The sequence below is a fragment of the Tachysurus vachellii genome, chromosome 7, assembly GCF_030014155.1.
Source record: "Tachysurus vachellii isolate PV-2020 chromosome 7, HZAU_Pvac_v1, whole genome shotgun sequence".
Lineage (NCBI taxonomy): Eukaryota > Metazoa > Chordata > Actinopteri > Siluriformes > Bagridae > Tachysurus > Tachysurus vachellii.
Window position 1 is genome coordinate 27316560 of NC_083466.1, and position 15466 is coordinate 27332025.

General features: G+C 40.4%; 1 protein-coding gene across 1 annotated transcript in view; it reads right to left on the reverse strand.

The window, feature by feature from the left end:
* Positions 1-15466, reverse strand: part of dab1b (DAB adaptor protein 1b) — a 35482-nt gene that overhangs the window by 5487 nt on the left and 14529 nt on the right. The window contains exons 2-6 of the mRNA XM_060875511.1: positions 14532-14833; positions 4008-4147; positions 2840-2938; positions 1000-1131; positions 128-247 (exon numbers count right to left, since the gene is read on the reverse strand). Of these exons, the coding sequence (XP_060731494.1) occupies positions 128-247; positions 1000-1131; positions 2840-2938; positions 4008-4147; positions 14532-14598 (558 nt within the window). The 5' untranslated portion in view covers positions 14599-14833. The remainder of the gene's footprint in view (positions 1-127; positions 248-999; positions 1132-2839; positions 2939-4007; positions 4148-14531; positions 14834-15466) is intronic.

The following is a 15466-nucleotide window of genomic DNA, read 5'->3' on the forward strand; positions in this document are numbered from 1 at the left end:
GAGTCTTAAGAACATTGTAAGCCTCTATACTATTGAAGCTTGACATGCTAATTGACATTTCTGGATTTTCAGCCATTATTTGCATGGTAAAATGAAGCACTCTATAAATGAAATTCTTTGTCTGCACCTGATAAACAGCCTGCTCGCAGTGCTTTACTTTTTGTGCCTTCTTCTCCCCTTCATCCCTCTGCTTCAGGTCATAGATAAGTGTAAAGAGGTCACGTAGCTCCAGAATCAAAGGCTCTGCCTACCAAAAAGAAGCAGAGCGTGGATAAGAGCTTCATCTCAAAAGGGACCATTTTTATATATTTTTTCCCCTCTGACTACTATTTTAACATTGTTTTTTTTCAAACAGTACATCTTTTATTCCATAAAAGTCTTTATCAAGTTCTTGTTTAAACTTCTATTCTTTTTCCATCTAATTAATTCAAGGCCAAATGTCATCTGTGACTTTCTCCTATTTAATTATTCATCTGGAAGAGTCACCCAAAAAATGTTCAATCTACATCATGTTGATGTGCCTGTGGATTTTTTTTTTTCAACTGTTTTTTTTAAAGCCTCTCATAATGATAGCCTTTTGTTGAAAATAGACTTAATTAAAAAAAAAAAAAATTCTGCTCCACTGAATGCACCAGCTAGTTGGTTCACATGAAGTAAAGTTATGTTTCATGCATTTACTTTAAACACAGGCTTGCAGAGGATAAAGTAAGTGGTAAGCTTGTGTGATGATAGACGGTTAATGGTAGCCACCCTGAAGTTGCCTGGACAGATGTACTATAGTGTATGACTGATAAAATGCACAAATCTAGTAATGAGTAAAAAAAAACAAAAATTATTTTTTAAGGTGGACTTTTAAGGTGGAATTCAACTACCTGGTGTTTTAAGTAGCTGAATTCCACCTTAAAAAGCCACCTTTAAAAATGAACACTAGTTCCCCATTCTCATAATTTAGGTGAGTTGGGAAAAAAAAATAAAGTGCAATGAAACATGGTGTCTCACTGAATGGACTGTCTTGATGGCCACAAACTTGTGATTTCCTTCTTTCCCGCAGACGTAGCCGAAGGCACGGTGGTCTCTGGTGTCTTTGGCGATGTAGGAGATTTCATGCACAGAATGGTGATGTTGTAAAACCTGTGGAAAGTTCAAACTGTCCTTTATGACACCGTTCACAGCAAAATGACCGGGATTAAAATAGTGTCCTTAGTGATGAGTATAATTATGGCTAACACTTAACAGAGGAAAAAAAAAAAAAGCTGCCGTTTTGGCTAATTAACTGTGATTAATAAGGATATGAGTTGGACTGAGCTATGTGGCTGTCAGCCTGGAGAAGGCGTGCAGTACATCATGCTAAGTGACTCGTCCTAGTGAGGGAAGCCATCATTACTGTTAATGAAATTGGACTTAGTCCAGCGAGCTTCAAATCCAGATTAATATTTTAAAGCTTAAATGAGGTGTTTCTAAACACTTTTTCTTTAGGCAGGACTATATCTCATACATAATTCATGATCATATCCATGTGGGGTTTAATTAAGTTTTATTAACCCTAGCAAACCAGACAGAATTTTACCTTGTCTTCAGGGAATTACTGCTGCTTCATTTTTAACATACAGGACTAAGTGCCATTGTTACTACCACTACATTGTTCACTCAGAATGTTTTTCCACATCTACTAAAAATTGTGTTAGTTAATAGAAAGGTTACCCAAAAACTATAAAGGTCATTATATTAACTCTTTTCCATAGAAGCCAAAAAAAAATGGACTTTCCTCCTGTTTTTGTTGTGTTCATGTTGATCATTGATCATGTGAACAACCCTTATCATGTTAAAACCCAAGGTTTACCGTTAACGTAATTTTTTTCTCTAACTACAAATATTTATCTTAATGTGTCCAACAGACATTTTGCCCTGCTACAATTTTTATTACCAAACTCAACATTTAGTGGTAGATCTACATTTTTACAAAATAGAGCCAACAGCCCTGCCTTCTTGCTTTCTATTGGCTCGTCAACAGGTTCGCACATCCCCAGGTCAAAGTTTATGGACCTAAAGTTAGTAAGAAGTGAAAGGGACTGCTTTTAGAAGCGAAAGTTGTCAGGACTCTGCCCGGACTCTGGCCATGTGCCTTTTGTTTATGTTTTTCTGTCACATGTCTGCCCCGCCCCTTGTCTCTTCCTGCCCGCTTCTGCACACCTGTCCCTCATGTGTCTTGATTATTAGTAGTATTTAGTTAAGCCGCGTTGCCTTGTGCAGCGCGGAATCCTCTGTTGTCTTCGTCTCCTGTTGTCTTCGTCTCCTGTTGTCTTCGTCTCCTGTTGTCTTCGTCTCCTGTTGTCTTCGTCTCCTGTTGTCTTCGTCTCCTGTTGTCTTCGCGTGGTCCGTCTTTGTCCTGTTTTGTGTCTTTTAGTTATTAAATCCCTCTTTTTGTTAAGCTGTCCTGCATTTGGGTCCGTTTTTACCCCCGCGTCCGTGACAAAAGTACATCTTTCATGTTCTCCATATTTTTCTTTTCAGTAAATATTTAAATATTTTTATTAAAAATAATTTATATTTTTATTTGTGTTAGATCTAACTGTAATGTTTTGTACCTCTACAATCCAATTCGTGTTATTTTCACTCTGAGTAGAGGTGTTAAAATATACAAAACTTCAATGCTTCTGAAAACTAGTTTCAATTTCTCTGACAACAAATTAAAAGTTGAATAATGTTGGCCAGTAGCGGTGACTTAAAATCTTTAAATCGGTGCAGATTTGTAACATTTATGATGAAATGTTATGTTTTATTTGGGACAGGACTTGTCGCCAGGAACTTGAAAGTCAGTGTTTAAGCAGTCCAGACTCACCCCGGATCTCTCGTCGTAGATCTTAATTCCATTGAAGGAGACGGTTAAAAAAACACGCTGCTTGTGTTCTCCTTTGGATCGAGCTGAAGCAGCAATACCCTGGGACAGGAGTGTAAGAAAATAGATGGAGGAAAAATGAACAGTAAGAATAGAATAGGAAAGAAAAAGAAAAGCTAGCAGTGACGCTTGGTTGTGATATTAAATAAATAGGTTGAATAACTACACACAGACACACACTTGGCAGAAAGACAATATGTCTTTACACAGGAAACACAACTGAACACCAAATATGATCAACAGTAAAGTTTCCTATAAGCTGAAGCGGGTGTGAACGCGACGTGTATCTTTTAAATCTTGTTAATACAGAGCTCTGCTTAGCTCTGCTAGCACATTGACACCAGCTTCTCCTCCTGCTCATTAGTGAGTTATAACTTCCTGCTTAACTTACACATCACACATTCACTCTGCCTCTAGTATTTTCTGAAAATTGGCAGCTCTGCTTCCCAAAAACCCAACAGTGGTTATTAGCTTATCAGCTAGACAATTCAAAGCTGACACTATTCTGTGAAACATCAGCGAAACAAAAAATGAATAATTTCATGGTATAAAAATAGGAACAGGTCATTCAGATGCAAAAAAAAAAAAAGATTGAATGTTTTCAAACTTCCGACACATCCCACACAAAAAACAACACAGCACTCACACAGGCACACTAGATCTGTGGGGTGTGTGTACATGATCAAGCGTAGCTGTCGGTAATGAGCTGACCTGTCAGAGCATGGCTGAAGTCTGACAGAGGAACAAAGCATGCAAGAATTCATTTCAGACGTTGGTTGACGGACCGCCTGTGGATCAGCGCTATTGTACTAGCAGCTCTTTCCACACCAGCACATCCATTAACAGCGTGGTTCTGAGGGCGGGTTGTGGTGTAGGCACTATCAAGCACTCACTTAAATGTCAAAGCTCTCTCTCAGAGCACAACGGCTCTTCTGTAATGCTGATGTGAAATTTATAGACGGAACAATTCCGGTCTGTAGGGGATCATCAAAGAGGAGGAATCATCAAAGTCATGACTCGGACAGGATTTTAACGTGTCTGGTGTGAAAATGAGGGTGAAACTGGAGCGTTCTTGTTCCACACTTCATTCGTTCTCTTCAGCGAGTCATACCTTCAGCTTCATCATGGAGTCCTGGCAGAGTTTATCTCCACGTGCTGCAGATACGTCGTCAATCCCAATCAGCTTGGCTTTGTAGCGTACCCCATCGCCACGGAAACGCTTTATCAGAGCCGGCTCACTACGGTTCTGACCTGAGCGATGGAGAGAGAAGAAGGATAAAAAAATAAAGTAACTTTTACACCACAGTGCTGTTAAATTTTGGATTCTGACTGGATATTGATTTATTTTCTGACAGTAAATGTTCCAATAACTTTTTGTTTCCATAGTAACAGTGCACTCACAGAGAGAAAAATTATGATATGCTGATATTTTCAATTTTCTGAGATGTGTATTGAACATTTATGGAAGGAGTCTCTGTTGTCAGTGCTTTGTAACAGACAAAGTCAAATGATGTAACTTTAAGTTTTTTTGGCTTCTCGGCTGGAGACTGAAAAGTCTGACGTTCTATGTGACATATAGCAATAAAAGTATAAAAACCAAAAATGTTGATGTGTCTCATGTTTTAAACAGAAATAATGAGGCGTCATGTACAAAAGGCTTTAAATATAGTCCATAAAGAAAGGGGGGAAAAAAACAAACAAGCGTTTGGAAAGTCTCTGAAAACTTAAATTTGAATGGCATGTTATTGTACAGTACAGTACTGTATATAACCACCATACAGTATAAAGAGGATGGATTTCTGATCAGAACAGCAAGTTCCTTCACCCAGGTTAATGAGCCAGGAGCAAGCCTCCATCCTATAAGAAGAATGATCTCCAGCTGAATGATCAGTCGATAAGTGTTCTGAGCTCCTGACAGAATTTAAATGTTGGCACCAGCAACCTGTCAATGTTTGGTCCTTGAGCAAGGCCCTTAACCCTTGGCTGATCAGCATGATGACTGAATACTAAATATCCTGGTCATGAGCTGAAGGAGCTGAGACAGGGAGCGTGAGCCCTTCAGCAAGGCGTGTAACCCCTCATTAGCTCAGCTGTATTCTGTCTGTACTGTTAAGTTGCTCATACAGATGCCTTCAACTGAATGATTATTCTCCACATCCTGGACATATTTAAGCATATATATTTCATTTTTTTATTATTATTTCACTCCTTTTAAAACACAAAAGACACATTGCCGGTTGATATTTTTCTTTTTGCAAAACTGTTACTGTCAGAGAAACTAGGGATAAAAACAGACCCAAATGCAGGATAGTAAAAAAAACAAAAACAAAAAAAAAACATGATTTATTACTAAAATCAAACACAGACGGAGACAAAACAAAAGACAGAACAAAAGACAAAACAAAAAGACAAGGATTCGGCTAAATAATGTAAACAATTAGGGACAGGTGTGCAGAGGCGGGAAGGAATAGACAAAGGCAGGGAAGACACGTGAACACAGAATGTAAACAAAAGGCACGTGGAAAAAGTCCACACCAGATCCTGATAGTTACATTAAACCCCAAATAAATCAAATGATAAGAGTTGATCAATATAATAGTTATGTAATGAATTAAACACTGGGGGGGCCTGTAGGAAAGTAATCGACAAGCAGATCCTGTCCTTCTATCCATGGATAGAACATCCATCAGTCCATCCATCTATTGCTCTATCCAGCCACCTAACCATCGGTTCATCCTACACAGGGTCACAGGAAACCTGGAGTCTAACAGGGGACTCAGGGCACAAAGCAACAGAGCCATGACAGAGTACAAACACACAAAAACACACACACACCCATGTTCACACACTACACAGAATTTAGAGATGCCAATCAGCCAATCATGTCTTTGGAGTGGGGGAGAAAACCAGAGAACTCATAGGCAGGATTCAAACCCACAACCTGGAGGTGTGAAAATTGAAAAACGAAAGAAATTTTTCATACGTTTTATCGGATTATAGTAAAAAATAATAATGAGACCAGTTAGTTATCACTGTTAAATCAGTGTTATCATTAGACATTATACAGCAGCTATAAACTGTGATAACTGTCCATCATCTAGCTTCGTTTCTCTCTTGTAGAATAAAACACAGCATTTCAAAGCCATTCTACACAGCGGTATTATTGTTACTGCTCTCTCTGTTTAATTTTCTGTTCATCAGACCCGAGTTTCTAAAGCCACTGAGCCCAAATGAAATACCTCACACAGGTACGTCCCACACCGGCATCTGGATCAATTACTCTGAAAATAAATCTGATCAATGATCTGAATGATCTGATCAATGATCTGAACAGTTCACCATAACACACAGAGCGGCTGTGAAAAGTCCGGCTTCTCATCAGCAGGATGCAAAAGCTCAGGGGAAACATATGGCATCATGGCCCTTTCATGCTCTGTTAGTCTCCATCCAACATTAAAGCTCAGTGAGCAGAGTAATATAAATCAATCAGACATCACAGTGCTCTGGGGTTTAATCCGTATATAACTGCAGGCCATGTCACACCACTTAAAAGAACTTCAGGCAGCAATCACAACCATTATTATTAAAAAAAACAAACAGCCAAAACAACAATAACCTGCTGCTGAACTGCGTCACAGGGGTGTTGATACAGATATTAAATCTTTAATCTGCTAAACCGGGTGTCTTCTGAGCTTTGTTATTAAACAGGAAGCAGGATGTCTGTACGTTTCTGTTCTGTTCACTTTATAGAGATAAATGTCTTAACACAATACAGTGAGAAAAAAGTATTTGAAAATACTCTAAATGAACGCTAGAAGTTTTAATGAGTGTATTTATGTAGATTAGATGAAGATGTACATAAAACATACAGTAAATTCACATGCATGGAAATGCTCCCGGTGGCAGATGTATGTGTGTGTCTCTGTGTGTGTGTGTGTGTGTGTGTGTGTAGATGGTACTAAGAAAATAAGATAAGAGGATAAGATAATACATATGAATGTTGGAGATATTGTTTTGAAAAAAATGACCATTCTAACTCAAGAACATTAAATCTGAACAGAAACATCATAGAAAACTGACCTGACCACATGATCCCAAACCGGTGACAATGTACATTCTTTAAAACCAATAGAGTTCATTTGTGGTACGTAGAATTGGGGTTTACTGCTGTATTGCTTTTGGAGACATTTATCATTAGAAAGCGAGCAGAACAAGAATACTGAGTTCACTCCTCTGAAGCTAACAGTTTTCTCTATACCCCGTCCCATCATCGGTTTGTTTACCTGATTGTTTTCGCCTGTTCTTGTTGTCTTGTGATCTTGGTTTGTGTTTTTAAACCCTCTTGATATTTTCCAAATCTTAATCCTGTCTACTGAGGACAACATGCTGAGGTACACACTCCAAATTTTAGTGATCATTCATTTTCTTTTGTATCGGTTTATTACCCAGTCATTTAAAGTGGTAGAGGTTTTAAAGCATGTTAATACACTTAATAAAAGGAGTGTATTCGCACAGTCGGATTTAAGAAAAAAACATTACATGAAAATATTATTCATTCATTCATTCATTCATTTTCTAACGCTTATCCGAACTACCTCGGGTCACGGGGAGCGTGTGCCGTCAAGGCAGGATACACCCTGGGCGGGGTGCCAACCCATCGCAGGGCACACACACACACACACTCTCATTCACTCACACAATCACACACAATTTTCCAGAGATGCCAATCAACCTACTATGCATGTCTTTGGACCGGGGGAGGAAACCGGAGTACCCGGAGGAAACCCCCGAGGCACGGGGAGAACATGCAAACTCCACACACACAAGGCGGAGGCGGGAATCGAACCCCCAACCCTGGAGGTGTGAGGCAAACGTGCTAACCACTAAGCCACCGTGCCCCCCATGAAAATATTACGATTATTAAAATAACATGATTTTGTTGCTGATACAAACATTAATTTTTAATACATTTCTTAATGACTTAGATTGTATGTGTAGGGCGAGCAGTGGGAAATATCATGAGAAGGTTGGTGCTGTATAACTACAGTATAACTATTGTTACAGATATTAAATCATATATGGTAGAATAGAGCAGTGGTAATGTGCCTGTTATAAACTCTAGTGTTGTATGTTTGATTCTCAGCTCGGGTGTGAGATTGGGGTTTGATTTCATACATTTGGAATTTATGTTACTATAAATATAATAGTATATAGTATATAATAGTAATATATTATATTATAGTAATATATTATACTTTTTTTTTTAATCAGTGTTGCAGTTGTGTGTTTTGGTTTGTTTTCCACATATGATTGGCATGATTAAACAAACCAGAAACAACAACAAAAAAAATCCCTCAGAAAAAAATGTGTACATCGATTCTGCACTTGATTCCCTCTTGTTTAACATCATTTGTCATCATTTGTTTTAGTTTGTTTTGTAGCCTTCTGTATTCTGTCCTGTTTTCCTGCCAGGACAAGCCAAGGTTTCATTGGTCAATAAAATATAGAACCTAATTCATTCAGATGCGCATTCAGCATCTCAGCATCTGTGCTGTACGTGGCGTTCTCAGTTCTCTGAGGATTTTGAATGACAGAAAAGCGATTGCTCCATTAAAGCATGTGAGGACGCCTGGTCTTTTCATTTTCATTCACTGAGCAGTTTAACTTTGATAATTTAAACAGCAGAACTCCATATGTTTTCCACAGAGCTCCTGATGGATTTTTTTTGAGGCGTTGAAAAGAGAATGAGCAATGATCTGCTTCTACTGGGTTAAATCCAGCTCCCACTGAGAAAATCCCATCACCCTATTACATGAAGAATGCTGGCCAGCTTCAAATGAGACAGCAGCACCGTGACGGCAGGAGAACCGGACAGATGGCAGCAGATGGGCGGGAATGAACAAGTAGCCCTCCGGATAGTGGAGTTTGGCACGAGTCGACTCGGTTCAGGAGGACAAACTCTGGCACTGGAGCTCATTGACCTCTCCAGCGCTGTGAGGTGAATCACCAGAATACTGTTCTGCAAAGAAGTTGTCTGTACTCGTCATTTGTCCATTGGAGGCACTCAGAGATGTAAAAATATGCCATAAATGATCTCCTTCTTCTCCATCAAAAAGATCCGGAGTCTAGTCAAAAGCCAGAAGTCCACCCAGACTTAATGAGCAGCCTTTTTCTCATGCCAGGGAGAAACAGAGTGGACGCCTGTCTGCTCATTATGCTGCCCAAATGTCCAGCGTGGAATACATTACTGTCACCTTCTCACCCTAATTAGCAGCACAGCCCTCTGATGTTTCTGTTTCCTAACAGTAAGAACGTGTTAGACGTGTGAGCGTGGAAATCATCCAGCTTCAGCGCTATTCCAGGCACAACTACAGCCTGAGGGAAAACCCAGACCAAAAGGATAAAAGATGAGGAACTTTCTTGGTCATTACTCATGCGCTGGACTTCCTGTAAACCACAGAATCTAGGGGTATGATGCAATAACACATTACTGGGTCTGCTTACTGTAGTGCTCCAAAAAATCATATCACGTAGAAACCGGAAGGATTGAAGATCACTAAATACTTCAGCACTTCAATATTAAGCTAGAATGAAATGTCTCTGATACTCATATTCATAAGCTGCACTTTTTTGTCCGTATAGTAGACAGTGCTAGAAGTGAAACGGATCTATTTTGAGCCTTCTTCTTCATATCTCATGGAGCTTTTCCTAACCAAGTCACCCCTGACTTGCTTATTAGCGATAAATGAAAAATGTACATATTTCTGAGAATCTTACTTCTTTTAATTATCATTCAATTCAATTATTATTTCATGTGAAATCAAACCAAATAGAAAACAAACTCAAAGAATCAATTTTACTTTGATTCAGAATCAATATATTTGACTCACTGGTACATTGTTGATGCAGTAAAACTTCAGACACATTCATTTATAAGGCTGAAAAGAAATTTCAGAGAGATTTTTCAAAAAAAAATTAAAATATTAGCCATAGATTTCTCAATAGCCATAAATTGAAATGTAAAATCTATAATTTATTATCTGAATTTATATATCTCTGTAAAAGCACTATACAAACCAAATCTAACTGAATTTAATTAAATTGAATTAAATTGAATAATTGTAGCTACTGACTATTAAAGAAAATTCAAACTATTTAAATTGGTATGAAGATATAATATTCATTTCCCGACAATGATGTCACAGTACACAATACAAGGAACCACACAATTGTGTCACAGCTGAACCAGTGAGTCAGTTATGGTGAATCAGAGTGAATCAAAGTGAAATCTGGTTTGATTTAATGCTGATCATAATTTAAAAAAAAGAGAGAGAAAACAACAAGGCTTCTTGTATGGCTGAAAAATTACTTGAAAAAATAATAAAAAATTTAATTCAAATAAAATAACCTTACCAACTATGTGTAGAAAACTAATTTAAAACACTTTACTTATAACTTAGAAGTTCTATATCTTGTGAACACATGACATTTCTGCAGCACTACAGCTCTGTCTTTTGGCTCCATAAAATGTCTACAAAAAATATAATCACACAATTTCTTTCGATTCAGAGTAAAATTTTAATGTACATTTTTTTTCTCTCTGTAATCAAACCATGCTAGAGGTCACCTCCAAGTGAATTCAAGCACACTTAACACTTAATACAGCCATAGTGCATGTTGATAAAAATCAATATCTGGTGTGTTTCTTTAGTGTAAAGATGATTTAACAGCTGCTATGAAAGAGTTCCATTCAAAAGTACATCTGTTTCAGCCATCTGGCTTCTCTGTGTGTTTACAGTTCCTGCTAATGTTTATATATGAAAAGAAAAGCTACTCCCACTGAAAAACGCTCCTTTTTAGAGAAAATGGAGAATGAGAAATGATTGTTTAGTGCACGTTCCTAGCACGGCATTCAGATGCCTCTATGTTGTTCAGCATTGAGTCATGTTTTTGATGCCTGTTTGTGTGGTAAGTCTGAGTGGGTCTGAGTCATCTTGTTCATGGGTTCCTGTCAGAGAGCAACAGTTGCTATGGAGATGGAAGGCATTCATGGTTGAGAGACATTTCCTATAGTGGGCAGAGAGAGAAACACACGCAGGTACACAATGACTGCTCAGTACACAGCTTGGGGATATCAAACCATGCACAAACATTAAATCAGAGCATTCTAGCGTCTGCTCAGCTGGTGTTCCTACCTTCCTCTTTGGTAGATAGGTGGCTTGTGGACAGTCTCAGAGAAGGAGATGTGGACTCTGTACTTAACAGTCCCACAGTCCTTCTGTAAATCTGTATATTATGTTCATAGTACACACACATCTGTAAATCCCTTCCATATTACCACTTTATATAACTTATTTAAATCCTGTAAAAAACTGTATACACTCTGGTTAGACCTAAACTGCATTTCGTTGCCTTGTACTTGTACATGTGTAATGACAATAAAGTTGAATCTAATCTAATCTAATCTAATCTAATCTAGAAGGAGGCGTGGCCTCTTTATCTGTCAGTATAAGTGATGGAGGCGTGGCCTCTGTATCTGACAGTATAAGTGATGGAGGCGTGGCCTCTGTATCTGACAGTGTAAGTGATGGAGGCGTGGCCTCTGTATCTGACAGTATAAGTGATGGAGGCGTGGCCTCTGTATCTGACAGTATAAGTGATGGAGGCATGGCCTCTGTATCTGACAGTGTAAGTGATGGAGGCGTGGCCTCTGTATCTGACAGTATAAGTGATGGAGGCGTGGCCTCTGTATCTGTCAGTATAAGTGATGGAGGCGTGGCCTCTGTATCTGACAGTATAAGTGATGGAGGCGTGGCCTCTGTATCTGACAGTATAAGTGATGGAGGCGTGGCCTCTGTATCTGTCAGTATAAGTGATGGAGGCGTGGCCTCTGTATCTGACAGTATAAGTGATGGAGGCGTGGCCTCTGTATCTGTCAGTATAAGTGATGGAGGCGTGGCCTCTGTATCTGTCAGTATAAGTGATGGAGGCGTGGCCTCTGTATCTGTCAGTGTGCATGAAGGAGGCTTGGCCTCTGTATCTGTCAGTATGCATGAAGGAGGCGTGGCCTCTGTATCTGTCAGTGTGCATGAAGGAGGCGTGGCCTCTGTATCTGTCAGTATGCATGAAGGAGGCGTGGCCTCTGTATCTGTCAGTGTGCATGAAGGAAGCGTAGCCTTTGTACTGTATCTGACAGTCTGAGTGAAGAAGGCATGGCATCCTCAGTGAAGGAGACATAGCCTCTATATCTGTCAGCCTCAGTGAAGGAGGTGTGTCCTCAGTATCTGTGAGTCTGAGTAAAGGAGGCTTGGCCTCTGGATCTGTCATCCTCAGGGAAGGTGTGTCCTATGTACCTGTCAGCCTCAGTAAAGAAGGCATATGGTCTCTGGATCTGTCAGCCTCATTACAGCATAGTATCATCTAAAAGAAGAACACAGTCTTATCTATGGGAAATATTTTCTTCTCTGAGATAATGTTCAGTGTATTTTTATTTATTCCAGTATTTCATCATTGCATAGCCATGAAGCTGAAGCCAGACAAATACAATTAGCCCTTAAATCAAACTGTCATTGAGAAAAGGTTAAAGATGACGTTAATTTTCAGAGAGTGTTAAGTGTTCAGACAGCACCTCTCTCACTGCATCTCATCTCACTAACAAATTCAGCACTCACAACCCTAATAAAGACTTTTATATAACTGGTACTTTGTTCATTAGCCTTTGATTTTGCATTAGTCTGTCCTTTTGCTCAGTGGCCACCAAATCCTGCAGTGAGTCTCAGTATAGCTAAACGATTTCATATCAGATGTGAAGAGCTTTTCTGAAAGTAATATGTGTCTCTCGTTCCTTTAACAGGTCTGATTAGCATGATCTTCATGCTCTTTGCAGTGCTACAGCTTCACCGTGCAAAGCAGAGTACCTGCATGAGTAATAGCTTTGATCAGATCGATGGTCTTCCTACAGCCTGCGCAGGGACCAGACAACAGCTGTAAAACAGCCCCAGTGGAGCTGGGAAGTGCAGAAACATCTCTCTACAGATTTACTGCTCGCTGAAGTGCTGTTATTCACTATATAGTACAGAAGCATGAGGGAGCACGAGAGAGATGGTCATCCTTGATCTTTTTCTCTCTCTGCATCAATTCAATTCCAGTTTCAATCCTGATACGGCCCGGTGACTCAGCAAACTAAGATAGAAAGGCACCTGAATCACACAAGCACACGCGTAGACACTCAGAAAAGTGTTTCTCATACTTTTTTCTTCAGACGTTTATGGTCTGCTGATTCACAGTGAGATTATATCGACACCAGCACCTCATTCTGCGAGCTTTAGCTATAATAACTATGATCCAGAGCGTCTGTTCTGTAATCAACTACATATTCCCTTTTTACAGCACTGGCTCCTTTACTTCAATTCACTGATCTGGTGGGAGAAAATAATCATAACTACTTTCCCCTCCCGAGCAAGTAAGTGCTGTAACATGCTGACCAGCCGCATGGTGCTAGTTAACTGAGTGCTGGCCAGAATCACAGAAACAAATGAGTTTATAGTCATGTTTGCACCCTTGGCTATGGCTTCTTTATTCAAGTCTGGCATGTTGTGCTAATTCATAGCTTTTCCCTGGATTTGGTTCTGTCAGGGGGGCACGGTGGCTTAGTGGTTAGCACGTTCGCCTCACACCTCCAGGGTTGGGGGTTCGATTCCCACCTCCGCCTTGTGTGTGTGGAGTTTGCATGTTCTCCCCGTGCCTCGGGGGTTTCCTCTGGGTACTCCGGTTTCCTCCCCCGGTCCAAAGACATGCATAGTAGGTTGATTGGCATCTCTGGAAAATTGTCCGTAGTGTGTGATTGCGTGAGTGAATGAGTGTGTGTGTGTGTGTGCCCTGTGATGGGTTGGCACTCCGTCCAGGGTGTATCCTGCCTTGATGCCCAATGACGCCTGAGATAGGCACAGGCTCCCCGTGACCCGAGGTAGTTCGGATAAGCGGTAGAAGATGAGTGAGTGAGTGAGTGAGTGGTTCTGTCAGTGTTACCACACACAAAACAAAGTCTTTCTCTGTCAATCATGAATTCTAATTGATCCTTCTGCATTTCTGTGGACATTAAACATTCAAAAATGTAATCAAGAGCTCCCTGACTAGCATACAATCAAATCTGGTTCTTCCTAAACTGTTGCCATAAAGCTGGACGCACAGAATTTTACAGAATATTTTTTTTACAGAATATTTTTGTCTACTCTAGCATTATGGACAATTGTCATTGAGAGGTGCAAACCTGTTTGAAAAATGACAATGCCAATGTGCACAAAGTACAGAACTCCTTGAAGACATGGTGTGGAGGTTAACGGTAGAGTGAAGGAACCGAATGAACACAAAGCTGGTGGAAAGCTTTCACAGCAGAGAAGAGAGGAGCTTATTAAAACAATAAAGGGGAACCGACTGCGTGTTGTTAAAGACAAGTGTCCACATACCTTTGGCCATATTTGTATTTATCCCACTCACTACATTTTTGGTTTGCTTAAACTCTAAAAAACTTTACAACATCATTAACATTAAGTCATTAAAGCAGCTCATCAACTTTCACATAAAAACACTAACGAGAAAAAGCCGTACTGTATAACAGACAGAGAACAGGTCTAACCTTTCTTCCTGGACTCCCGTCTCACGCTGGATTTGATGCTTGCTTGTGTTTCTTCCTCTGTCGACATCCTCCCGAGTACTGCTTCTTCTTGTCCTGCATGGATTCGCCTCCTAGCTTGGCTACGCTCGGTCCTGCATGCTGCTCTCGTTCTACTTGTTCGCTCTTCTCTTGTTTTTTTTTTGTTTTTTTTTTTTTGTGGATGCCTTTTAGCCCTTTTGGTTCAGGTCCAGTGGCTCACACCTTGTCACAGAGCGAAAGCTCTGACTCACGCAGCATCACACAGCAGAACCTTCCTGTAGGCACTGGGGACAAACAGACAGACAGAAAAGAACATTTCGGATCAGTGCCATCACAGGATGTGACCGTCGAGGATAACTCAGGGTGAAAGTGCTGGATAGTGATTTCCTGTGAATCAAAAAATAAAACATTTATCACACAGTTTATAGTGCGGGGGCACGGTGGCTTAGTGGTTAGCACGTTCGCCTCACCCCTCCAGGGTTGGGGGTTCGATTCCCGCCTCCGCCTTGTGTGTGTGGAGTTTGCATGTTCTCCCCGTGCCTCGGGGGTTTCCTCTGGGTACTCTGGTTTCCTCCCCCGGTCCAAAGACATGCATGGTAGGTTGATTGGCATCTCTGGAAAAATTTTCCATAGTGAATGAGTGTGTGTGCCCTGCGATGGGTTGGCACTCCGTCCAGTGTGTATCCTGCCTTGATGCCCGATGATGCCTGAGATAGGCACAGGCTCCCTGTGACTCGTGAAGTTCGGATAAGCGGTATAAAATGAGTGAGTGTGAGAGAGAGAGAGAGAGAGAGAGAGGGCGCAAGCAGTGCTTGTTGATAACAGGGTTGGAGTTCAAGCCCCATCACTGCCAAGCTGCCGCTGATGGGCCCTTGTAAGGCCCATAACCCTCACTGCTCCAGGGGTGCTGTATCCTC